Source organism: Hypanus sabinus, chromosome X2 (genome assembly GCF_030144855.1).
Source record: "Hypanus sabinus isolate sHypSab1 chromosome X2, sHypSab1.hap1, whole genome shotgun sequence".
In the NCBI taxonomy this organism is placed as follows: Eukaryota; Metazoa; Chordata; class Chondrichthyes; order Myliobatiformes; family Dasyatidae; genus Hypanus; species Hypanus sabinus.
This window is the reverse complement of record NC_082739.1, coordinates 3,941,385-3,967,919: the sequence shown is the minus strand read 5'-3', so window position 1 is coordinate 3,967,919 and position 26,535 is coordinate 3,941,385. Positions and strand designations below refer to the sequence as shown.

Below are 26,535 nucleotides of genomic sequence, written 5' to 3'. Positions count from 1 at the left end.
AGGCATTTCACTGAAACCTATGAAATATTGAAAGGCCTAGATAGAGTGGACATAGAGAGGATGTTTCCTGTAATAGGTAAGTCAAGGACCAGAGGGCACAGCCTCAGAATAGAGGTACATCCATTTAGAACAGAGATGAAATGAGAAGGAATTTCCTTAGCTATAGGATGGTGAATCTGCAGAATTCATTTCCACAAATGGCTGTGGAGGCCAAGCCACCGGGTATACTTAAAGCGGAGGTTGATAGGTTCTTGATTAGTTAGGGAGTCAAAGGTTATGGGAAGAAGGGAGGAGAATGGGGTGAGAGGGATAATAAATCATCCATGATGGAATGGTGCAGACACAGTGGGCTGAATGGCCTAATTCTGATCCCATGTATTATGTTCTTATTAAATGAAGCCAAATATTTTTTTACAATTCTTACAGCATTTCAGTCAGCGTTTAAACAGCAGCCTTTTCTGCTGCATCATATTTGATGATGTTAGTGAGGTAAAAGAGGAGGAATTTGCCTTTGATTATCAAAGTCAAGCGTGAGAGAGAGCATCAACTGCGAGCTGTGCACTTCACTGGATTTGTGTGTAATCAGCAGCCAACACACACACGCTTACAACCAATGCCATTCATGAGTTTCTCCCTAAGAGCATAAAAGGAGGTCCAGGTGTAACTGATTCTAATTTCTACCTTAGAAAGATTTCTCATTGAGCTGGTGAAGTGAGAAGCATGTCTGATCTTCAATGCATGAAGCTAGCTTTGTGCAAGCCCAAGTGAATTGCATTCTGACTCTTAATTGTTTGATTTTAACCAAATGTATCAAACAGTTGGATGTCACAATGCATATTGCTGTAATGTAATTTTTTTGGAAAGTTTTGTTTAGGACATTAAAAAGGCTTTGCAGATTTCAGGTAAGACTATTTCTGTTTACTAAGTATGGATATTTACATATATAGTTTAAATAATCTATATAGAATATTTTTATATTTATTATTTTGTAAATGGATCACCTGGACAACACAAACACCTATGTCAGGATGCTGTTCAATGACTATAGCTCAGCATTTAATACCATCATTCCCACAATCATGATTGAGAAGTTGCAGAACCTGGGCCTCTGTATCTCCCTCTACAAGTGGATCCTCAACTTCCTAACCGGAAGACCACAATCTGTACGGACTGAAAATAACATCTCCACCTCACTGACAATTAACACTGGTGCTCCACAGGGTGTGTGCTTAGCCCAGTGTTCTAATCTCTCTCCACCCATAACTGTGCAGCTAGGCATAGCTTAAACAGCATCCATAAATTTGCTGATGATACAACCATTGTTGGCAGAATTTCAGATGGCAACCAAAGGGCGTACAGAAGCAGAATATACCAGCTAGTTGAGTGGTGTAGCAGTAACAACCTTGCAGCAAGACCAAAGAGCTGATTGTGGACTTCAGGAAGGGTAAGACGAGGGAACACATACCAATCCTCATAGACGGATCAGAAGTTGAGTAGTTTCAAGTTCCTGGGTGTCAAGATCTCTGAGGATCTAACCTGGTCCTAACATATCGATGCAGTTATAAAGAAGACAAGACAGCAGCTCTATTTCATTAGGAGTTTGAGGAGATTTGGTTTACCAATTAAAGCACTCAGAAACTTCTACAAATGTACCCTGGAGGCCAGTCTGACTGACTGTATCACCGCCTGGTATGGGGAGGGGTGGGGGGCTACTGCACAAGTTCAAAATAATTTGCAGAAACTTGTAAAATTAGTCAGCTCTACCACAGGTACCAGCCTCCATAGTATCCAAGATATCTTCAAGGAGTGGTGCATTGGGAAGGTAGGAAAGTGACATCCATCATTAAGGACCTCCACCACCCAGGACATGCCCTCTTCTCATTGTTACTATCAGGGAGGAAGTACAGAAGCCTGAAGGCAAACACTCAGCGATTCAGGAACAGCTTCTTCCCCTCTGCCATCCGATTCCTAAATGAACATTGAACCCTTGAACAATAACTCACTACTTTTTTTATTTCTGTTATTGTGCACTATTTTACTGTAACTTAACTATTTAATAGACATATATAAACTTATTGCAACTCAGTTTTTCTCTATATTTATTTATCATGTATTTCATTGCACTGCTGCCGTAAAGCTAACAAATTTTACCACAGATATTAAATTGGATTCTGATTCTGATCCTGATTGTATATATTAAATGCTTAAAAATGTTGGACTTTGTGTCTGAAATATGGTTCCAGGGAGGTTAACAAAAGTAGTTGCAGAACCAGAGATCAGTGTGCATATACATGCAGTGCCAGAGGAACTCAGCAAATCAGGCAGCATCTACGGAGGGGAATAAATGGTCAATGTTTTGGACTGAGACCCTTCATCATTGGCCAAAATGTCAACTGTATATTCCCTTATATAGATGCTGCCTGGCCTGCTGAGTTTCCTCCAGCATCTTGTATGTGTTGCTCAAGATTTCCAGCATCTGCAGAATCTCTAGTGTTTATGATCAATGTGTATATAATTTGAATGCCACACATTTAGTATATACAATAGAGAAAGATTTACATCCAAAGGTTCCTTGAAGTTTTGAACCTTTCCTTTCATCCAGAGGAAATTTGTGATGGCCTTCTTGTACTCTGAGCTAACAGTTGAAGTTCATTCTCATGCTATATGGCACTCCGATTTCCCGTGTTCAGGGTATCAATAATACTCATACACAACTTATAGTTTTCAAGGGCATAAGGCTTATGGTGATCTTCAATATAAAATTATTGAATTTCCAATAAAACACAGAAGTAACTGAAGAAGCATTGTGGAAAGGCTTATTCACAAATTACTTTTTCTCTTAATCTCAGATAGAAGACAGTAAAATTTAGGCTATGCATATGTACTGTTAAAGTCTATTGCAGGGATGTTGGCTCCCAAAGCATTTTGTCAGCCACAGTGTAACTAAATAAGCTTCTTCTATGCACATAATTTATTTATGTGTAGCTTTGCTCATCTCCTCAGGAGATGAGCTGATGGGTTCCATTTTCTGGAGACCATGAGCCAAGACTTTTCTACTCATGTTCTGGCTTGGTGCTGCTTGAGGTTGGTTCAAGGGAGATGTTGTTCATCCTGCAGATAATGTGGTTTAGCAGTTCAATCAAGAAAAAATAAGATCTGCTCATGACCTTGACCTAGCAAAGACACAAATTCATTCTCTCCAATTTCAGGTGCTCACAATACACCTCAGAAAACCTTGATTCACAAGTACAGGGATGGCCATTGAGTTCTCAAATCAGCTCTGCCATTCAGTTAGAACTAGATTGATCTGTATCTAATCACTATTTGTATGACTTTATTCTACATCATTTTATACTTTTGCCTATAGACAATCTATTGATCTTGTTCTTCTAATGTTTTCAATTGATCTTACCTCAACCTTACCTCTGCTGAACACTATGGGAAGCCAGAATATGTGGTGATATTTGCGAGCTGCCCCAGCACATCCTTAGGTTGTGTTGGCTAGCTACGCAAAAAACATATTTCACTATGTGTTTCGATGTACATGTGATAAATAAATCTGAATCTAAATCAGTGCTTTGAGGAGAGACTTTCAGTGTTCATCACCCTTAGTGTGATAAGCTTTCCTTCATCAGCACTCTTAATTGTAAAATCTCTCCCCTTGGTTTCAACTTCCTCCAGCACCCAGAGAAATTAGTTTCTCTTTGTCTATCCCATTAAATCCTTTAATCACCTTTAACACCTCAATTAGATTCCTTTAATCCAAACAGAATGAGTATGCAAGCTGTCTGTCCAATCTTTCCTCATCATTTTAACCATCTCTGGTCAGAGTCTTGCATAAATAGTATACATCTTAAGTTACCACAAGCGTCCTGGGTCAATTCAGGAATGGAGCTGACTGAGTTACTGTTTTCTGATATCCACACATGTATTTCCAACATAATTAGGAACACTGGTCCATTTTCAACCCAAATCATGGGTGTGAAATCATTTGTAAATAAACTTACTCATGGTGAAAAAGTAGTGATCATTTTTTTCAAAGAACAAACCCTTGAAATCTCTCAACACAAAAGAGTTAACTTCGAAAGAAGCAAAAACGTTTGTAGGAAACAAATTGCATTGGGACTGTGTTTATAAATCCCAGAGCAATTTCTGTAAAGAAACTTAGCTCCTCATCTGAATGAATTAGTTTGATCCTGACATGGCTGCATTCACATGTACACAAATAATAAGGACAGAGGTGTCCACGTCATTCGTCCAGCCAGCTCCACCAAACAAGCTGGGGCCTTAGTAATACTTTCATGCTAAGTTGATTGCCTTGTGGACCAATAATACTGCACACCAAACTCAGCCTTAAATAAACTCAGTGGCCACTTTATTTGGTACAGGAGTGGAACCCAGTGTGGTCTTCTGCTGCTGTAATACACACACTTCAAGGTTTGACAAGTTGTGAATTCAGAGATGCTCTTCTGCACACCGCTGTTGTAACGTGTGGTTATTTGAATTACTGTCACCTTCCTGTCAGCTTGAACCAGTCTGGCCATTCTCCTCTGACCTCTCTCATTAATGAGGTGTTTTCACCCACAGAACTGCTGCTCACTGGATATTTATTTTGTTTTTCACACCATTCTCTGTAACTCTAGAGACTGTTGTGCATGAAAATCCCAGGAGATCACCAGTTTCTGAGATGCTCAAACCACCCTGTCTGGCACCAATGATCATTCCGCGATCAAAGTCACGTAGATCACATTTCTTCTTCACTCTGGTGTTTGGCCTGAACAACAACTAAACCCCTTGACCATATCTGAATGCTTTTACGCATTGAGCTGCTGCCACATGATGGGCTGATTTGATATTTTCATTAAAGAACAGGTGTACAGGTGTATCTAATAAAGTGTATATTGAATGTCAACTCCAAAGATGTCAAAGGAGAAGTATTTCAATCACTCACAATCTTCTCCTCATCACTACCTTAACTGGACACCTCTCATTCTGAGACCACGCCTTTGATTTCCCTCATGAAGCATTTTCTCACCATCTAGTTTGTCGAACACTTAAAAATCATTTAAGTTTCATTAAGATCACATCTATTCATCTAAGCATTAATGTGTATGAGCCCAACCTGCTCAGAATTTCTTTATAAGAGAGCCATTTTATCCATGGAGCCAGTCCCATTCACAATCAGTCTGAAATGCCTCAAATTCTTCCTGAAGAAGAAGACCATATATGTATATAGTGCTTCAGGTGTAGTCTCACCAATGCCCTGTTCCAATGCCCAATCATAAAGAAACACGTCAGCAAGTCCTTTATGATCACCATTTAGATAGTATTGAAGTCCTGTGATTTAAACTAACTCTCATCCTTTTGACCAAGTGATCTCAGATGCTGTTAAACTAAAAAACCATCTGGAGTGTTTGAAGCTCCTTTTGTGTGGGGTTTAACAAGGTCATAGACCAAGACAGCTATGTCCCAGTAATGCTGTGAGTGGAGGAGAGTTTAATGAGCTGATTAACCTCACTGCTACTCTCCTTTGATTCTTTTCCTTGAAAGCTTCTTCCTTTTTTTGTCAACGGTGGAAAGCAGCAGTTACTTATCAAAACCATTTCTTATTCTGTGTTGAGTTTCTTTTACTTTAGTTTCTAAACAATGGCAGCAAAGTAATTAATTCAAATTTTGTAAATTAACACAACTTATGCATGACCATTCCCGGAGAATTGTACTTTAGTTGTTATTTGATTTTGATGAGCTGAATTGCATCATTGTTTGAATGAAAATGTTACAGATAGCAAGAAAACTGTACAGGGAAGAGTTAATTAACTCCTGCATATCTCTATCCTCCACAGAGCCACCTGATCCTCCTGAGCTGGAGATCAGAGAAGTGAAAGCCCGCAGCATGAATCTCCGCTGGACACAGCGATTTGATGGGAACAGTCTTATCCTTGGCTTTGACATTGAATATAAGAACAAGTCAGGTGGGTAGTCACTGATCTCACTGCATTGGCAATCATCTCACTGTGCATTGATGTCTTCCAAGTGTTTAGCCTCATTCCAGTTCCCAAACTTCCCACTTTGTAAACCAGATTAAACCCCATGATAAGCATCCTGTTTTACCCCGAGATGGGCATGCCTGTATCACCTCTATCATAGGATATGGCATGGTCATCATTTCAGTTGCCTTTGTCATCTGCTTTCCTGCTTTCAGGCAATCCAGTTACCTCCTGGTTGATCCCTGCCTTCCTCTCCAATAAAGCAAGCTCTACTACATCATACCTGGTCCCTTTCATTGAGCACATGTCCTCTAACATATACTGATTTCAAAACCACTAGCACCTTGTTTTTTCAAAACTTTTCTCCTTGAAACACCTCACTCATTCTGATATCTGTGACTAAAGGTTGGCTTTATGTGTCAGAAGTTCATCAAAAAATACTCTGAAATGTGTCATTTTCATCAATGACCAACACAGTCCATTAGACTTTAAGACATAGGAACAGAATTAGTCTATTCAACCCATCAAGTTCATTCTGCCATTTCATCATGGCCAATCCCAGATCCCATTCAACTCCACACATCTGCCCTTTCACCATATTTCTTGATGGCCTGACCAATCAGGAATCTTAGCAGCTTCCACTTTAAGTATACCCACAGACTTGGCCTCCACCGCAGTCTGTGGCAGAGCATTTCTCAGATTCACCACTCTCTGGCAAAAACAAAATTCCTCCTTACCTCTGTTCTAAAAGGTTGCCCCTCAATTTTGAAGCTGTGCCCTCTAGTTCTGGATACCCCCACCATAGGAAATATCCACCCTATCTAGTCCTTTCAATATTCGGTAGGTTTCAATGAGATCCCCATGTATTCTTCTAAATTCCAATGAGTCCAAGCCCAAAGCTGCCAAACGCTCCTCATATATTAACCCCTTCATTCCCAGAATCATCCTCGTGAACCTCCTCTGGACTCTCTCCAATGACAACACATCCTTTCTGAGATAAAGAGCCATAAATCCCCGCTGAGTTCCTCCAGCATTTTGTGTGTGTTGCACCAGTAATAGACCTTGGGTTATGAGGAGAAATCAGGAGGGTTCGTGATCAGTAAGGACATGAAAGGTTACGGGGAGAAGGCAGAAGAATGGGGTTGAGAGGGATAATAATCACTCATTATTGAATGGTGAAGCAGACGGAAAGGGCCAGATAGCCTAATTCTGCTCATATGTCTTATATCTTAAAAGACAGGGTGAAGGAGAATCCCAAATGTTTGTATGGGTATATCAAGAGCAAAGTGATAGCAAAATTCGTCATCTTGAAGATCAGTGTGGTCATTAACATATGAAGCTAAAAGAGAAGTGGCGGATCTTAAATGTACTGTATGAATCTGTATTTACTCAGAAGACAGACATAGAAACTGAAGCACTGGGGCAAAAGAATTGGGCTGGAGGGCCCATTTCTACAGGGTCTGTATGGTGTGTTAAAGAATTGCTCAAGACTCAAAGAGGTGTGGTTGATAGGAGAGACCCTTAATCCGTAATCTCCCATTTTGGTGATCACAGAGGAAGGGGGCTCAGAGAGGATTATGTGAGTGTGGGGCTTTGGAGAGAGATTTGTGTGGGGAAGGCTCAAGCAGTTGATGGGAGGCTTCATGTAGACAGTGAAGTGGACTGTGGAACATGGGGACTGGGATGAGGACATTGGAATGAAGGGACAGTGGAGTTGAGATGATAGAAAGATAAGGAAAGCGCCTGACAGGAAACCCTGAACTCTCTGAAAGCATCCCTTGTATATGGAGCCCTTTGAATAATACCTAATAGGCCCCAGCCTCTCCATTTAAGAGCACCTCAGTTTTCAGAAAGTTAACGTGCAAGGTAGTTTTAATTGAGTGATGAATCTTATGCTTAAAGTGCCAGTGACACATTCAAGCAGAGGCTTCTGTTCCAACCTCTAAAGGGTCTGCCAAATCAAGGCAGTGCTAAGTCATACTTAGAGGTCACTTCATTAGGTACACCTGCTTGGTAATGTAAATATCTAATCAGCCAGTCATGTGGCAGCAACTGAATGCAGAAAAAGCATACAGACATGGTCAAGGGCTCAGTAATTGTTCAGACCAAACATCGCAATGGGGGAAGAAATGTGATCTAAGTGACTTTGACCATGAAATGATTGTTGGTGCCAGATGGGGTGGTTTGAGTATATTAGAAACTGCTGATCTCCTGGGATTTTCACACAACAGTCTCTAGAGTTTACAGAGAATGGTGTGAAAAACAAAAAAAAACATCCAGTTCTGTGGGTGAAAACACCTTGTTAATGAGAGAGGTCAGTGGAGAATGGCCAGACTGGTTCAAGCTGACAGGAAGGTGACAGTAACTCAAGTAACCACACGTTACAACAGTGGTGTGCAGAAGAGCATCTCTGAACACACAACAAGTTGAACCTAGAAGTGGATGGGCTACAGCAGCAGATAGACTATGAACATACACTCAGTGGCCACTTTATTTGGAACAGGAGGTACCTAATAAAGTGGCCACAGAGTATACGTTAAGGTACAACATTAAAACACATTGATGTAAATGTTCAGATGCCCTAAGGCTTCATTCTGTCTTGGTCGACCATTAAACAGAGCACGTCCTATAAAGTGCGTTAATTCTTACTCTCCTGCAAACATTGAAGGTCCTTTGAACACCACCTTTACACTGCGTTTAAAATCCAATCTCAACACAGCTCCCGAGACATCATTAAGGGGAGTTCAGCACTTATTCAAGGCCTCTAATTGACAATTTAAATTCATTGCTAGAAATCGAAATCCTGTTGCTGCCATACCAGGAGAGATTAAAATATGATTAAATTTTGTAAATTAATATTGTACAAGGGCTGCAAATATTAATTATATACTGTGTATTCTATCAGAGTTTGATAAGATTGTTGGGTGTTTCATTCATCATCCTTCTGTATAATCAATTCTAATCTGACAAGTTTTTTTATAGTTAATCCATGCATGTATTTAATACATTCCTATCAGGTTTACTGATAAAAATAAATTCTTGTAAGGGATTGCCATTGCCTATAAACAAAATCTGTTGGGTTTAAGTATAATTATTGTTGTTTTCCATGTTTTCTGTACATAAATTAATTGATGATATACAGGTTTATAAATTAGTTCAAGTTGTTCTTTGCGATAACGTGCCCTTTATCAGATTTAACTTTGGATTAAATTTCTTCTTCCCAATGTGGAATGGAATACAGACACTGTACTTCCATATCTTTGTAATATACACTCAATGACCACTTTATTATGTACCTTCTGTGCCTGAGTATGTGCCTGTGGTCTTCTCTACTGTAGCTCATCCACTTCAAGGTTCAGTGTATTATGCATTCAGAGATGCACTTCTACACACCACTGTTGTAACATTTGGTTATTTGAGTTACTGTCACCTTCCTGTTCGCTTGAACCAGTCTGGCCATTCTCCTCTGACCTCTCTCATTAACAGACAGACATACTTTATTGATCCCGAGGGAAATTGGGTTTTGTTACAGCCGCACCAACCAAGAATAGTGAAGAAATATAGCAATATAAAAAACCATAAATAATTAAATAATAATAAGTTAATCACACCCAGTGGAAACGAGACCAGGACCAGCCTATTGACTCAGGGTGTCTGACACTCCTAGGGAGGAGTTGTAAAGTTTGATGTCCACAGGTAGGAATGAGTTCCTATGACGCTCAGTGTTGCATCTCGATGGAATGAGTCTCTGGCTGAATGTACTCTTGTGCCTAACTGGTACATTATGGAGTGGATGGAAGTCATTGGCCAAGATGGCATGCAACTTGGACAGCATCCTCTTTTCAGACACCACTGTCAGAGAGTCCAGTTCCACCTCCACAACATCACTGGCCTTACGAATGAGTTTGTTGATTCTGTTGGTGTCTGCTACCCTCAGCCTGCTGTCCCAGCACACAACAGCAAACATGATAGCACTGGCCACCACAGCCTCGTAGAACATCCTCAGCATCCTCACAAGGTGTTTTCACCTACAGAACTGCCACTCACTGGATGTTTTTTCTTGTTTTTCACACCGTTCTCTGTAAACTCCAGAGACTGTTGTGTGTGAAAATCCCAGGAGATCAGCAGTTTCAGAGATACTCAAATCACCCCATCTGGTGCCAATCATCATTCCACAGTCAAAGTCACTTAGATCACCTCTCTTCCCCATTTTCATGTTGGTTTTGAACAACAACTGAACTTCTTGACCATGTCTGCATGCTTTTATTCATTGAATTGCTGCCACATGATTGGCTGATTTGATATATGTATTAATGAGGAGATGTACTGGTGTACCTAATAGAGTGGTCACTGGATGTAGATTAAATTTGCTACAAATGGCATTCATTTCTCAGTTGGCCATTGCCAATACATCATTCTATTGGTAACTGGCACCTGTTCAGACCTACATGGACAAGCTTCCAGAACTTAAAGAAACATCCCCCTCCCATTAAACACCACCACAGCATAGATGGAAATTAGGATTGCTTAACTTTTGGAGGGCAAATGATAATTAAGTACACAAGGGCTTAAATTTAAGATAAGAGGTGAAAATTTTAAAAGGGTCCTAAGGGACATCTATTTTACATAGAGGCTGGTGGTTATATAGAACAAGCTGCCTGAGGAAGTGGTTGAGGCAGGTACAGACTATTGAATGGTTCCCTGGTATAAAATGGACTCTTCATCTTACAATCCACTTTGTTATGATCTTGCATTTGATTGTTTACCACTTTCTCTGGAGCTGTTACATTTATTCTGCATTGTTATTGCTTTACCTTGTTCTACTTCAGTGCACTGTGTAATGAATTGATCTGGTCGAACAATATGCAAGACAAGCTTTTCACTGTACCTCAATGGATGTGACAATAGCACACCAATTTCAGTGCCAAAAACAAACTTTCAAAGACATATGAACATGTACATGGACAGGAAAGGTTTAGAGGCATAGAGGCCAAATACTGTCTAAGCAAAAGGAGCTAGCATAGATGGCCATCTTGATTGACATAGATGAGTTGTGCTGAAGGTCCTTTTTCGTGTTGTATGACTCTGTGAGGTCTGCCATTGTTATCTCCACAAGTGTAGAGTATTGGGCATAGTGAAGGAGGGGGTATAAAGCAGTGCCAAGGCTACACCCACAAGAGCTAGAATGTCACTCCCAGTTGCACTGGAATATTTTGCATGATCTTTAGACCAGAGAATGTGCATACCAGGTGGAAACACAGTACATTTGCTATTTTTATGAATTAAAGAGGGTTAGATGTTACTGACAGAACCTCCCATTTGTTGTTGTCTGCTGAACTTAGTGACTTGCTAGGCCCTTGCTGAAGGTGATTAAGAGTTGACTGCCATTGGTAGTACTATATATGTGTAAAGCAAAAACAACAATTGGGTAGTAGGATTAAATGTTTTGACTGAGTCACCTTTAGCCACAGTACACAGTTGACAACTTACAGCACAGGAGTGATGAACCAGGCCCACCAAGATAAGAATGTGCTCTTGAAAGCCCATGTACAAAGAAAGGGGCCTTCCACACGTAGGAGGCCCAGTTGATTCACCGCACAATCCATTGCCCACATGCAGATTTGCCACATTTTTGCAATCGATCTGGTACAGTTCAGGTACCCCAAGAGGCACATGTAGACCAGAGTCTTTAAGGAGAGCAGAATCATGCTTGGAGTGACCTAATAAAAGAGATGATTTTTGTTTACAACCATCTGGTACTTCATGGTCCTCCATCAATAATGCTAGTGTTCTGTTCTAGATTTATTTACAGACTTCAATTTAAATTCAGTAGCTGTGGGGAAATTCAAATATATGTCTCTGGATCATCAATTCAGAGCCCATAATACTAAACTAAATTAGAGGAAGGTGGATTCTCTCTGACCCATGTCATGCTGAACCATCAGGATTGCAAATGTTATGCTGTGAAGCATGCAACCCTTAAAATCTGACCAATTAACTTGACCCTCTTTTTCACTGAAGTGATTATTTGAATTGAGTAACTTTCATTAAGTAACAGAATAGAACTTCCCTGACTAAAATCTTGGATTATCTGATGACTTGATTGAAGCATCTTGGAATTAAGACTTTCCTGAAATGGGAATGGTTCATGCAGATTATGGTCCAACTCTGTCTACAAATTTGCTGATGATACTACACTAGTGGGCCAAATTGCAAATAACAATGAATCGGAGTACAAGGGAATCAAGAGCTTAGGGACATGGTGTCATGACAGCAACCTTTCCCTCAGTGTCCACAGAACAAAAGAGCTGGTCATTGGCTTTAGGAAGAGGGGTGGTGCACATGCTCCTGTCTACATCAACGGTGATGTGTTTGAGAGCTTAAAATTTCTTGGTGTGAACATCACCAATAGCTTATCCTGGTCCAACCATGTTGATGGCACAGTCAAAAAAGCTCACCAATGCCTCTACTTCCTCGGAAAGCTAAAAATGTTTGGCATATTCCTATTGGCTCTTACCAAGTTTTATCAATGCACCATAGAAAGCATTCAGTCTGTATGCAAAATGGCTCAGTATGGCAGCTGCTCTGCACAGAACCACAGGAAACTAGAGAGAGTTGTGGACACAGCTTAGCACATTCCAGCAACCAACCTTCTCTTGATGAATCATATCTTATTGCCTCAGTAGAGCAGCCAGCACAGTCAAAGATCCCAGCCACCCCAGACATTCTCTCTTCTCCTCTCTCTCATCGGTCAAAAGATACAATAGTTTGAAAGCACGTATCACCATGCTTCTGTCCCACAGTTGCGATAAGGTAGACTCTTGGTCGCACAATCTACTTTCTTATGATCTTGCACCTTATCGTTTACTTGCACTGCACTTTTTGGTAGCTTTTACATTTTATTCTGCATTGTTATTGTTTTATCTTGTTCTAGCTCAATGTAGTGTGTAATCATTTGATCCGTATGAACAGTTTGCAAGACAAGCTTTTCCATTTAAGTTGGTACATGAAACAACAATAAACTAATACCAATCCCGTTCCCAATGTCAATACTCAGTCTAGAAGCACATGGTGTTCCTGCTGATTTCAGGTGTATAGAAACAAGCTGTTCACAGGGAAATATTTACATCTGTGTCACACCTTTCATAACCTCTGGATTTCCCAAATTCTTTTATAGGCAATTAATTACTCCTAAAGGACAGTCACCACTTAATGTAGGAATGTAAGGTTGGGGCATTAAGATACAAGCCTTAAAGTTGAAATTATTGTCTCAGAAATTTGTCATCATTATTCTGGGTTCAAATTTCATTATATAAGATCCTATTAAAAAAAACCAATTGCTCCTTCTCTCACCAACAGACTCGTGGGACTTAAAGCAGAGTACTCGGAATATCAACCCAACCATAAACCAGGCCAACATTGTGGATCTGCACCCAGCATCCGTCTACAGTATAAGGATCTACTCATTCAACAAGATCGGCAGAAGTGAATCAAGCAAAGAATTAACTGTCAGCACAGAGGAAGCAGGTACCATATCAGAACCACTATCCACTGAAGTTGAATTGTCCAGATTTGAAGCTGTCCCTATACCCTGCTTCAGTTTGTTGAGAGAATGTGGTTAATGTTGAAAGGGAAGTTACACTAAATCATTATTTAACTTGATTTTAAGGTGCTGATGCATTGTGTTCAAATCTGAGCTGCGTACTTTAGGATGGGGCAACATACTTTAGGGATTTGAAAGGAGTTAGTGTTTTTCTAAAATGGTGCCAGATGAAAGATTTCAATTAACAGGGGAGGGAATTGAAGTCTGCACTCAGTACTAAGAGCAGATTTGATAGATGGTGTCAATATTTTGTTGGAGAGTCTGTCTCCAGTAGCAGGTCAGCAATTAGAGAACACAGGTTTAAGATCATTGCAAAATTTTGAGAGGAATAAACAGGTTAAAGAGCAAGAATTGGTGTAGCATGGAAGTGCGGTGGTTAGCACAACACTTTACAGCACCAGTGACCCAGGTTCAATTGCCGCTGCTGCCTGTAAGAAGTTTGTGTGTTCTCCCCATGACCGCGTGGGTTTCCATCAGGTTCTCCAGCTTCCTCCCACATTCTAAAGACGTCAGTCGGTAGGTTCATTGGTCATTGTAAATTAGGCTAAGATTAAATGGGTGGTGTGGACTCGAATGCCAGAAGGGCCTGTTCTCTGCTGTAGCTCAGTTAAATAATAATAAACTTCTCTCCATAGCAGAGATGTTTAAAGTAAGGAAGGGGTGCTTAGGAGAGATCTGAGGAAGATCTTTTTATTGGCTGGAATGCAGATGGAATTGGGAACTCCCTGCCTGAGGGTGGGGTGAAGGTGGAATCACCCACAACACTTAAAAAGTATCTAAATGAGTGCTTGAGTTGCAAAGATAGAGAAGGCCTTAATGCCACTGTTTAACAGCCTTGACCATCCTGAACAGATCTAAGGGTGCAGGAATTTGGTTCCAGGCACTCACTGAGGATGTCTACAGCCTGTTTGACTATGAGGCACATCCAGTTTTGTTTTCACTTGTCATCTATGTGTTTCTATACTATAGGGACAATGCACCATCACCCTGGGTTTTCTCTTTCTTTTTCCCTGGAGAAACAGAGACCAAGCTTTCTTATGACAGCTGAGATAAGTAAGCTCAGCACCAGGCAAAGATCGGCATTGGACATTGTGTCCATTTACTGAATCATTGGGCAATCACATTTTTTTTAACTTTCCTTATTGCAATCAGGCATTGCTTTGAATAATCAGTCATCCGATTGCAATAATGGACTGCTAAGGTGTAAGGCCGCTAACCCGGATTATGAAAGGAGAGTTGATTGCCCTCTCTGAGACTCTTAAGCGATGAGGGCTGGTTTCAGAGATCTCTCTAGTCTAATTAATGTTATACGGTGCTTAATTGTAATGCAACATCATTAAGGCTTCAGTTTGAAAAAGGGTCAACTTCCAGGATAAAATTCACCAAAATAGTCTAGAGTTCTGTTATTCTCTTGTCACCCTCAGCTCACACCCAGCACTTGTCCCCTTAACTCATCAGGTCACCTCTCTCTTATTTACTCAAACTGTAGTCTAGAATTTGTTCAGTTTGAAATTAAACAGTTCAGAGGGCCGTGGGGTGCAAGATCGATGCAGGGAGTTCTCCTCGGTGCTGAACAGGAATCTGAGGATATTTGTCTAGACTTGATGCCGGAAGCTACAGTCTGGAGTTGTGTGGACTTCTGCATTAGAAACAATCCCTCTGTCTGGATTTTTGCTATATGGTGCCTATCTTTGGACCAACTTGATCATTATTTCAGTAAGAAACAGGCTTAACTTTCTCAAATAAATTCACCAGATCATGGTCCTCTGTGCAGTCTGTTCTCAAGGTCCACTTCACAGGAAGAAAGGTGATTGGATGACCTGGGCTCTATCCCTGCACCTATAGTTCCCAAATTACCAATGCAAAAACTCCAGCACGATAATGCCAGTAAGGTGCTTGTTGTTTCAGGTGATAACTTCCAGATGAGATGCTCTCAGGTGGATAGCAAACACTATGGCTGTACATTAGCAAAGAGTAAATGAGTTCTCCTCAGTGTCCTGGCCAATGCTTGCTCCATCAAAAACCTTGTTATAAACATAATTCCTGGTTATTGTTGTTTGCAAAATTTGCAAATTGTTTGCCACACTTGCTACCTTACAGCCATGACAAACTCAAAATTGAAAACCTACAGATGCTGCAAATCTGAAGAAAAGTCAGTTCTGTTGAAGGGTTGAATCACTAAATCTTTTTCTCCCTCTATAGATACTGTCTGACCTGCTGAGTGTTTCCTGCATTCACTGTTTGTTATTTCAAAAGTGCTTCATTGGCTATAAAGCATTGAAATATATATAAATAGATTTAGATGTATTTATTAATCATGTGTACATCAAAGCACATATAAATGTGTCATTTGCATTAGAAACCAACACGATATGAGGATGGGTTAGGGCAGCCTGCAAATGTCACCATACTTTCCAGCGCCAACATAGCATGCCTACAATGTACAGCAGAACAACACACAGCCAACATACAGCAAGCAACATCACCTTATTTTAAAAAGGGCTCTGAAATAAGCCAGAAAATAGGACTGAGAATAGTGAAATCATTGGACACTAGGAAAGAGAGACACTGTTTTTCATGGCACAGAGAACTTCACAGCCAGTGAAGTACTCTGACCCTGTATTCATAGTTGGAGTGTGGGGAGTAGATCAGCCAACTTGCATGCAATAAGTCCTGACCAGCAACCACAGGATAATGGGCTGATAATCTACTTTTAGTAATGCTGATTGATGGATGATTATTGTCCAGGACTCTGGGGATATCCTCCCTGTTCTTTGGAGGCATGCAGGAGGAAAAAGAAACCAGTATGGATGGTACAGTCTTTATCAGTGAGAAACCAGCTGACACAATCAGTACACATGATTTAAAATGGCAGTGTTAATTATACAACCTTATCAATAAGAAAGATAGGTTACTTTTACCCCTGTAGTAGCCCCTATGGAATCTTTAGTGAGAGAGCAAACAACACTTTAGTTAAATATGTTGTATGAAAGATGGCACTTTTGACATGTAGTCCTAATCAACTATGGGCCTGGACTTTTCTACTCAATTCATTGGAACCCAGAGTTCTGTGACTCAGGTGTAAGAGGTCACCAATGAAGCCAATATACAATGTTGCACCTGTGATGAAGCTCCAGAGATGATTGTTAATTGGGCATGTTGCCACTGGAACTTTAATTGGCGATGCAGCAATTTACCAGAGATGAAGTGGCTTTCAAAGCATAACCTGAGAATAAGAGAATGATTGAATTAGTCAAGCTACTACTTGTCCATGGGCGATACATTGCCACGTGGTCATGTAGAGTCTTGACTCTTTTGCTGCTGTGTTTATGGTTACGAGAGGTTTCTTCAATTGGTTGTTTGACGCTTCTGTTGACAGGCAGCAGTTTGGTTGCTTAGTGAATCTTTGTTGTTTGTTCAAATACATCACATGTTAAATTGTAAATAACCTGTAATGCTGAGTCTTTATGTTTATTTAATAGATAGATTCTTGATTGGTCAGGGCATGAAGAAATATGGGGAGAAGGCAGGAGATTGGAGCTAAGAGGAAAATTGGATCAGCCATGATGAAATGGTGGTGCAAACTCAATGGGCCAAATGGCCTAATTCCGCTCCTATATCTTATGGGCTTATGGTTTTGGTGGCTCTCTGGTTGTTGACCCAAGGGAAGTTCTTCATTTGTATGCCTGCTTGCAGAAGGCATGAAGGCAAAGATTAATTCTACTTTCACCTGGGGTATTTAGCAGAAAAGAGTCAGCAGTACATGTAACCTAGTTGCTTCCCTCCTTCTGCTAATCCAGACATTAAAATCTTTGTTTTTAATCGAAGTGTGAAATAGTGAAATAATCATTCCTTCATACTCACTGTTTAGTGCTTCAACCTGAGTTGTAATTAACTCCCTCTTTTTGATAAAGATGTCTTTTATTTATTTGAAAAATATATATATTTCAGGAACTTTCTGTAACCTGTGGACATTGAAATTAAACTGTTGTCAATTACCATTCTTTCTAACTGTCCTACCTGCTTTTATGGGTTTTGATTATATTTCAGTGAAGACAACAGCTGGGGAATGCAAAACAGAAACATAGTTTATTCACCACAACTATAAAACTAAAATTTGGTGTGAAGCAGTGGCAAATACAGTGTTTTTTAAGAATGTCCATAAAACTCTTGATCTGTGGTTGAGACAAAGAAGCAAAGGGTTTGCACATATAAGGAATGCTTTGTGTTTGCAGGAAGTCTCAGGGGACTTCATGACTAGTGCAGTCTTGAAGCTCATTCTTTGTTCTAATCCAAAATATCGTAGTCAGCAGACTGCGGTAAATAACACAACAGTAGGTTTTGTGAGTGTTCGGTGAGAAATGAGGGCTGTCTAGGAGAACACAATGCATGTCTGCAGACTGCCTTGTTCTTTTCCCATTCGCCAGAGCAAGCTTTAGTTTAACATCTTACTTGAAAGACAGCATCTCCAACTATGCAGTGCTTCCTCGGTACTGTACTGAAGAACCAACCTGGACTTCATTTGTAAACCCTATTACTTACAAAGTAAATAGTGCAAAAGAGGATTAGTGAGGTAGTGCTCATGAGTTCATGGACTGTTCAGAAATCTGATGGCAAAGGGGAAGAAACTATTCCTTAAAAGTTGAATGTAGCTCCTCAGGCTCCTGTACCTCCTTCCCAATGGTAGCAATGAGAAGAGACATGTCCTGGTTGCTGAGTGTCCTTAATGATGGATATTGTCTTCTTGAAGATGTGGTGGGAAGCATTGTATCTCTGGTGGAGTTGGCTGAGACTACAACTCTGCAGCTTCTTATCGATCCTGCATGTTGGAGCTTCCATATCAAGTGGTGATGTGACCAGTCGAAATGCTTTCTACCATGCCACAGCTACTATTGAGTCCTGTGCACTTCATGTACACATGAGAGGTTGTTGGGTCTATTTCCCATGTGAGCGCATGTAAAGGCAGATTCTGCAGATGCGAGAAATCCAAAGCAACATACACAAAATTCAGGAGGAACTCTGCAGGTCTGGCAGTGTTTACAGAGGGGAATAAATAGTCGATAATTTGGGCCATGACCCTTCATCAGGACTGAACCTAATACAAAACTTGTGTTTGAAACCATAAGCGGAAAAATCCACCTTGGACAATCAAATATTGTTTGTGCCTGAAGTGTTGGCAAGTGACCCTATGGGAACATCTCATCCATATATACAGTATATAACACTGGATCCTCATTTCCTCTCTTTCAGCTCCGGATGGCCCACCCATGGATGTCATATTAGAGCCTGTCACATCTCAGAGCATCAGAGTGACCTGGAAGGTAATTTTATTCTTCTCCTATTGCTCCTCAGTGGAGCTGCAAGGTTTCTGCTCATTTCCATACATTGTATCTAAACGAACAGTGTCTGTGGTGGGAAAAGTCCTTCCTCAATTTCCTATGCTTTCCAGTCTCGTTTTTTTTTCCCTCTGGTGTGATTCTGTGTGTTCCACAGAAACAGAATTCCACAGAATTTGAGACATGTCATACGGCACTCAGCAAAGATTGGTCCTCATAGCCCAGTCTGGGCACACACTCAGCAGTTGTGTCCAAGCCAGGAAAGCACCAGGAGAATTCCTTAAGGTCACCTTCAACTCAAGACTGGGCTGTTACAAATTGATTTTGTTCCCTTTCAGCTTCCTGCACCTTCCAACTAGGGTATGATCCATTCCCACTGCACTTCTCTCATCTCTTTCAGAACATTCCAGTCTGGCTTACACAGTTGAAGAGGCTTTGAAGTGAAGTTGTTGGAATGCAGGGAGAGTGGCAGCCTATTTGGACACAATAGGATTCCAATAGGAATAGACTATTCCTAGCCTAACTTTTGACAGCTTTATCACACAGTTTCAAGAATGTTCTCAATAATTTTATCTTTGGATTACATCTTCAGATGTTTTGCATTGTTAAAGGCCACAGTGTTTAGATTATAATTTTAAAAGACTGAAAATCTGAAATAAAAACAAAACCATTGCAAACACGCAGCAAGTCAGGCAGCATCTGTGGAGACAGAAAAACAGAGTTAACAGATCCATTCTCAGAGCTCACCGATGAAGGGCCTTTGACCTAAAGCATTAACTATATCTCCCTTTACCAATTTATATTTAATATTAGATAAAGATTGGCTTTATTTGTCACTTGTACATTGAAATATATAGTGAAATGCTTTGTTTGCTTCAACGACCAGCACAGTCTGAGGATATGCTAAGGGCAACCCACAAGTCCTGCTCTGTTTGTAGTGCCAATAATATGCCAACAATTTACTCATGGTAATTCAAACATATTTTTAGAATGTGGGAAGAAACCGGTACACCCAGAGGAAGCCCATTTTGTCATGGAGAGAATGTACAAGCTCCTTTACAAACAGCGTCAGGAATTGAACCCCGATCGGTGATCACTGGAGCTGTAAGGTGTTATGCAAATTGTTATGCTACCATGCTCCCCTTTTTAACTGCTGTATTGCTGAAGTATCAGCTGAGAAGAGGTGATTGAGGCATGTGGTTTTGGAGCAGGATGGTCAAGATAAAGCAGTATCTGTTACCAGCAAAGAAAAACAAGCTGCTGGAGGAACTCAACAGGTCAGGCAGCACCTGTGGAGGGAAATGGATAGTCAGCATTTTCGGTTGGGACCTTTCATCTGGTTCGTCCAGCAGTGAATTTGTTGCCCCAGATTCCAGCATCTGCAGTTTATTGTGCCTCCATTATCTATCATGAGATAGGCCACAAGAGAACTTTGTGAAGTTAGGATTCACAAAGATGGGCTCAAAACCAGAACTTTCTTGACTTAAGTGAGTCAGGTTCAAAGTCAGACATGGGATATTTTAACACTGGGGAGCAAGAGAAAGAAGAAAAAAGAAGCAGCAATGAAGAAGCAAATGGAGGTTCAAAGAGGGAATGAGCCAATAAAAAGCAATGCTTACAACTCTGTATAATTAATGCAAAGCATGTTTAAGTAAGGTTTTGATTATATAAATAGAGAAAAATCAATAGGGAAATGGTGAACAGTATCTATTTGAGATTGCCTGCTGGATAATATGTACCAGTTAATTTAAAGTAGAACTACAGTAAATATTGTTAATGGGATTTCAATAGACACAGGGAGCATAGAACTTCCTTATTAGGCTATGGATCTTCCAAGAAACATCTTAATTTGGGAAATGTGTACGTATACTATATTCTGATGGACAATCCAAGGCCGTGAGGAGGTTTTCTATCTGATTTAATTTGATAGGGAAAAAGAAAACACTCTGTTCAACTTATTTCAGAAACTATTCAAGCTAGTGTTACACAGATCCCTCTTGACACCAACTGTGACACTGCCATGACCCAGGAGGGTAAGGTGGCAAGCAACGGTAACATCACTGTGACACCTTTACATAGCAGATTTCTATTATGAACAGGGACAAAGGAATTTATATCCAAAACCGTTGCCTGTTGGTGTAGAATTTTCAATACCCTGAAGCAAAATATTATTATCAATTAGATTGACTTCTGAATTTGTTACATATAACAAAAGTCCGTCTTCGTTCTTGGTTTTCACAAATTTTCAGTGTGGTTTTTTTGAACAAGGTCTTGATGAGCATAACATTTTGCCTGTCTCTTCCACACATGCATGTACATGCGCACACGCACACACACGCACACACACACACACACACACACAGGCGCAGCAGAGGAATATGATGACAAACTCAGAAAAAATGACATTTTAAAGAAATTGCTGTCTTTTTACACAAGTCATCAAAAATTCACTTCAAAATTCAGCAAATAGTAATCAGGAAGGCAAAAGATAAGTTGACCTTAGTCACAAGAAGAAGGACAGCACAGTAGTAGAGCTAGTTGACATGGAGACCCGGGTTCATTCCCAACCTCAGGCACTATCGGTGTGGAGTTTGCACAATTTCCCTTTGGCTGGGTGGGCTCCTTCTGTGTTCTCTGGTTTCCTCCATTTCCCAAAGATATGCGGGTTGGTTATTTAGTTTGCCATTGTAAATCCCATTAGTGTGCATTTGAGTAGTAGAATCTGGGGACAGCTGATCAACATGTGGGAAGAATAAACTGGAATTGCTATGTACGGTTCCTGTAACTGTGTGTGTGATGGTCAGTGTGGACTCGATGCCAAAGGGCCTGTTTCCATGCTGTATCACTCTGTGACTCTTAAGATTTGGATACAGAGTAAAAATATCTTACTACAATTAGTTAGGGTCCTGGTGAATTCAGTCATTTACATTTTTTGTCTATGTACCGAACAAAAGATACATTTGTAACATAGAGAGTACAGGAAGATTCTCCAGACTGGTTCTCCAGACTTGAATTTGTCACAGGAGGTGAGAGTGAGTAGGTGAGGGCTCTATTCTCCAAACTCCATGCAAGGTAAGATGTGACCTTATATAAATGTACAAAATCACCAGAGGGATGGACAGAGGGAGTGCAGCAAAGATGTTTCCTCTCCCTCTGGGGGTGGACACTGAAGGCCACAGATTGAAATTAAGGGTAGGCCATTTTAAACTGAAACAGAGAAAATCCCTTCACTCAGAGGGAAGTAACTCATTAGATTCTCTTTTCCTGGAGACTCAGACATTGATTGAATTCAAACAGTTCAATGGAAGCCCAAAGCTGTTGATGAAGGTAGAGCAGTGGATGTAATGTATATGGATTTCAGTAAGACATTCGAAAATGTTCCCCATGCAAGGCTCCTTCAGAAAGTAAGGAAACGTTGTTAAGACGGTGTATGGTGTGTTGGCATTCATCAACCATGGGATTGAGTTCAAGAGCTGTGAGGTAATGTTAAGCCTATATAAGACCTTAGTCAGACCCCACCTGTTTCCAGTTCTGGTCACCTCACTACAAAAAGAATGTGGATACTATAGAGAGAGTGCAAAGGAGATTTAAAAGGATATTGCCTGAATTGGAGGGCATAAATTATAAGAATAAGTTGAGTGAACTTGGCCTTTCCTCCTTGGAGCGACAGTGGATGAGAGGCACTGATAGAGGTGTATAAGATGATGAGGGGCATTGATCATGTGGAAAACCAGAGGGTTTTTTTCCAGGGCTGAAATGCCTAGCACGAGAGGGCGCAGTTTTAAAATCATTGGAAATAGGTACTGAGGGGATGTCAGGGGTAAGTTTTTCACACAGAGAGTGGTGGGTGCATGGAATGCACTGCCAGCAGTGGTGGTGGAGGTGGATACAATAGGGTCTTTTAAGAGCCTCTTAGATAGGTACAAGGAGCTTAGAAAAATAGAGGGCTATGCGGTAGGGAAATTCTAGGCAGTCTCTAGAGTAGGTTACATGGCTGGCACAACTTTGTGGGCCTAAGAGCCTGTGATGTGCAAGATATTTCTATGTTCTATAACCCCATTGTAACCCAGGGAGAACTTGTATTCTCCACATTCCCATCATCTCATCCCAATTCTAACTCTTACCTACACAGCCATCTCACCTACCAACCTGCACTTCTTTGGGATGTAGAGGTTCATGCTTATTGTTATTCAGCCATACACATGTATACAGCTCAACGAAACAATGTTCCTCCGGGACCAAGGTGCAAAGGAGGAGACTGGAGACGACAGGGAGATTGTGCAAACTCTACACAGACAGATGGAGTGTGTGTTTTTGGAGCTGTCAGGTCTATTTACTGCCCCACCACATTAACCAGCGGCCAGCACCTCAGGGAGGGTCAGCAACCTTGGAGCAGGAGGCTCAGATTTGGGAAGAACCCATTCCCAGTAATTAGAACTGGAATTAATTTATTATTGGCATATGTACCAAGGTACAGTGAAAAGCTCATCTTGCACACATCCTCCCTGAAACAATCTGATGAACAAGCCATTGGGAAGTTCCGATTGTCAACATCTGCCATCACTGAGATAGATCACAGAGCATGGAACAGTCCAGCACAGAAACAGGCCCTTCAGCCCACCATATCTGTGCTGAGCAAGTCTGCTGCCAAATTATACTAACCCACTCTGCCTTTACGTGATCCCTATCCTTCCATTTCCTGCCTGATCTTGTGCCTGTCTAAATACCTCTTTCATATCTGCTTCCTTCATTTTCACTAGCAGCACGTTCTGAACACCTGCCAGTCTCTGTGTAAATAAAATATGCCAGGTAAATCACCTTGAAACCTATCCCCTCTCACCTTAAAGCTACTATATGCCTTCTGGTATTTGACATCTAGATTCATAGCACAGACACAGCCCCTTCAGCCCAATTGATCCATGTTGACAAAGATTCCCAGCTGAGCTTGGCCCATTTGCCCACATTTGGCCCATATCCCTCAAAATCAGGGTTTCTAACTTATTTTATGTCATGGACCAATACTATCAAGCAAGGGGTTCATCAACCTCAGGTTGGGAACCTTTGCTCTGTACCCTTCCTATCCACGTATCTATCCAAATACCTTCTATATGTTGTGATTGTACCCACCTGAACCTGCTGACAGCTCATTCCAAATATGCAGCACCTTGTGAGTGGAAAAAAATTGTCCCTCAGGTTCCAATTAAATCTCTTCCCTTTCACCCTTAACCTACGTCCTCTAATCGGTTGATTGTCCAACCCTTGAAAAAAAGACTGTGCATGCTCACTCCATCCATACCCCTCAATATTTTATACATACCTCTGTACTTTCTACTCTGAAAAGAAGACTCCAACAATCGACCCTCTCATTCTTTATGCCTCCCACCTCTGAGATGAGTGTTTTCCTGCCAGCTCACCTTCATTCCCACTCTGGAGGTCAGCACGTTGGTGATGCTTAATCTCTCGGCTACTGGATCATTTTAGGCAGTGATGGTGGAGCCACACCACATTTCTGAAAAGAGCTCAGAGGAAGTTCACGAGTATGATTCTGAGAATGAAGGGTTAATATGTGAAAAGCATTTGGCAGCTTTGGGCCTGTACTCAGTGGACTTCAGAAGAATGTGGGGGATCTCACTGAAACCTATCGAAAGCTGGAAGGACTAGATAGGTGGATGTGGAAAGGCTGCATCCTATGGTGAGGGCATCCAGACCTAGCGGGCAGTCTCAAAATAAAGTAGCGACCTTTTAGAACAGAGATAAGGAGGAACTATTTTTAGCCAGAGAGTAATAAATCTCTGCCACAAACTGCAGTGGAGGCCAAGTCCATGGGTATTTTTAAGGCGGAAGTTGATCATTTCCTGATCGGTAAGGGCATCGAAGGATATGACAAGAAGGCAGGTGTATGGGGTTGAGTGGGATCCAGAATCAGCCATGATTGAATGGTGGGGCAAACTCGATGGGCTGAATGACCTAATTCTGCTCCTATGTCTTATGGTCTTCTCAGTTTGCCAAGACACCAGAGAACTCAACCGGGACTTGACTCACAAAGGAAAGGTCTTACTTGATGTCAGTGCCTCCTGAGGCCCCAGGATTTGCCAACAACGCTGGCTTCCCATGAGCACAGCCACCTGTCAGCTGCCAGAAACTCTCTGATTAACAATTCGCATCATTTCTTGCACGGAGAGGGTTTCCGCTGTCTGAATGCCCAGCTGGCCCTGGATGCTGAGAAGAATTTAATAGCAGTGAACACCAAGTATTCCATCGTCATTCCTTTATCCTGATGTTTTCAGTAACCGGAGGGACAAGAGCTGCCTCTAATTCCATTGTTTCTTGCACAATTTCCCACTAAAATGACCCAGTGAGGATGCTGTGAGGGCCTCAGGGTAGCTATGGAACATGCCATCCTACTCCCTTTGTCGGGGGCGAGGGGCTGCTTGTTGCTTGTTGTAGTGGCTACATGCTACAGAACAACATCGACTGTACCGGGTGAGAGGGAGGAATGTCAGAATATGAAACAGGCGCTGAGACCAGCCAGGAGCATCAATTTGCAAGACCATCAGCCGAGCAGATGAAAGAAGCTTGGATGGGCATCTTGGCTGAAGATTCAACTCTAAGGCATTATCTAAGCAGGCAATGTGAGACCCCTTGTAAAGAGATGCTTCATATAGGCAGCCTATACAGTCATAGACCTGCATGTAAACCCTCCCCCTCCCCACCTGTCCACAATCCAGTCATTAAGTATCACCATAATGCTCTAATGATCGATCTGAAGAACACAGACAAATCATAATGTTTCTGGTTAACTGACCTCCAGATGTCTGATCCCTTCACATTTTACCCAGAGTGGAATTCATTGTCACAGATGGCTGTGGAGGCCAAGTCATCGGGTGTATTTAAAGCTGATGTATCTAATCTTATTTTCTCTCTAATTGCCCTTGAGTAGGAGCTATTGAGCTGCATTCTCAAGCCACTACACTGAATGAAATCCCACAATGCTGTTGGTGTTGGACTTTCCGGAATCTTGACCTACAGTCTACTCCCCAAGAGACTTTTCTGAAGACAAAACATAAACACAGAAGAGCTTAAGACATAGAAGTCTATCTAAGCCATTCAATTCCTTGTGCCCGCTCACATTCAAAGTCAAGTTTATTTTCATATGCACAAGTGCAATGAAAAAAATATTTCCAGCAGCATCACAGGGGACATATCGTCTGATAGGCCACATTCACAAAAACAAAGAAACATGAATTATAACATTTCTAAAGAAAAAAAACAAAGCTTATTTTAGTGGAAAATAATCAAAGTGGTTACAGTGTTGCTAAGCTGTAGTGATTAGGTTTTTGCCAGTTGGTTCAAGAACCAAATCATTGAAGGGAATTACCTGCTCTTTGAACATGTGAAAATTCTGGCTTGTGTACCTTTTGCTCGATAAGATCAATAAAACCTTATTGAATAGCATCAATAAGATTCCATAAGGTCATAGCTGATCTTTTACCTCAGTAACACTTTCCAGAACTAACCTCAAATTTCTTGATGCGCCTAATATCTAAAAATCATTGTTCTAACTATAATCAGTGACCACTTGGAGTCACTTGGGGGAGGGTGAGTTTTC

General features: G+C 41.1%; 1 protein-coding gene across 3 annotated transcripts in view; it reads left to right on the top strand.

The window, feature by feature from the left end:
• The window catches only part of dscaml1 (Down syndrome cell adhesion molecule like 1), a 676,237-nt gene that overhangs the window by 474,776 nt on the left and 174,926 nt on the right, over positions 1 to 26,535 (top strand). For all 3 annotated transcript variants that reach the window (XR_009509068.1, XM_059956821.1, XM_059956822.1), the window contains 3 exons: positions 5,844 to 5,972; positions 13,347 to 13,514; positions 18,841 to 18,911. Coding sequence is in view for 2 of the 3 variants with exons in the window: in XM_059956821.1 (XP_059812804.1) it covers positions 5,844 to 5,972; positions 13,347 to 13,514; positions 18,841 to 18,911 (368 nt within the window). In the remaining variant the exon portion in view is untranslated. The remainder of the gene's footprint in view (positions 1 to 5,843; positions 5,973 to 13,346; positions 13,515 to 18,840; positions 18,912 to 26,535) is intronic.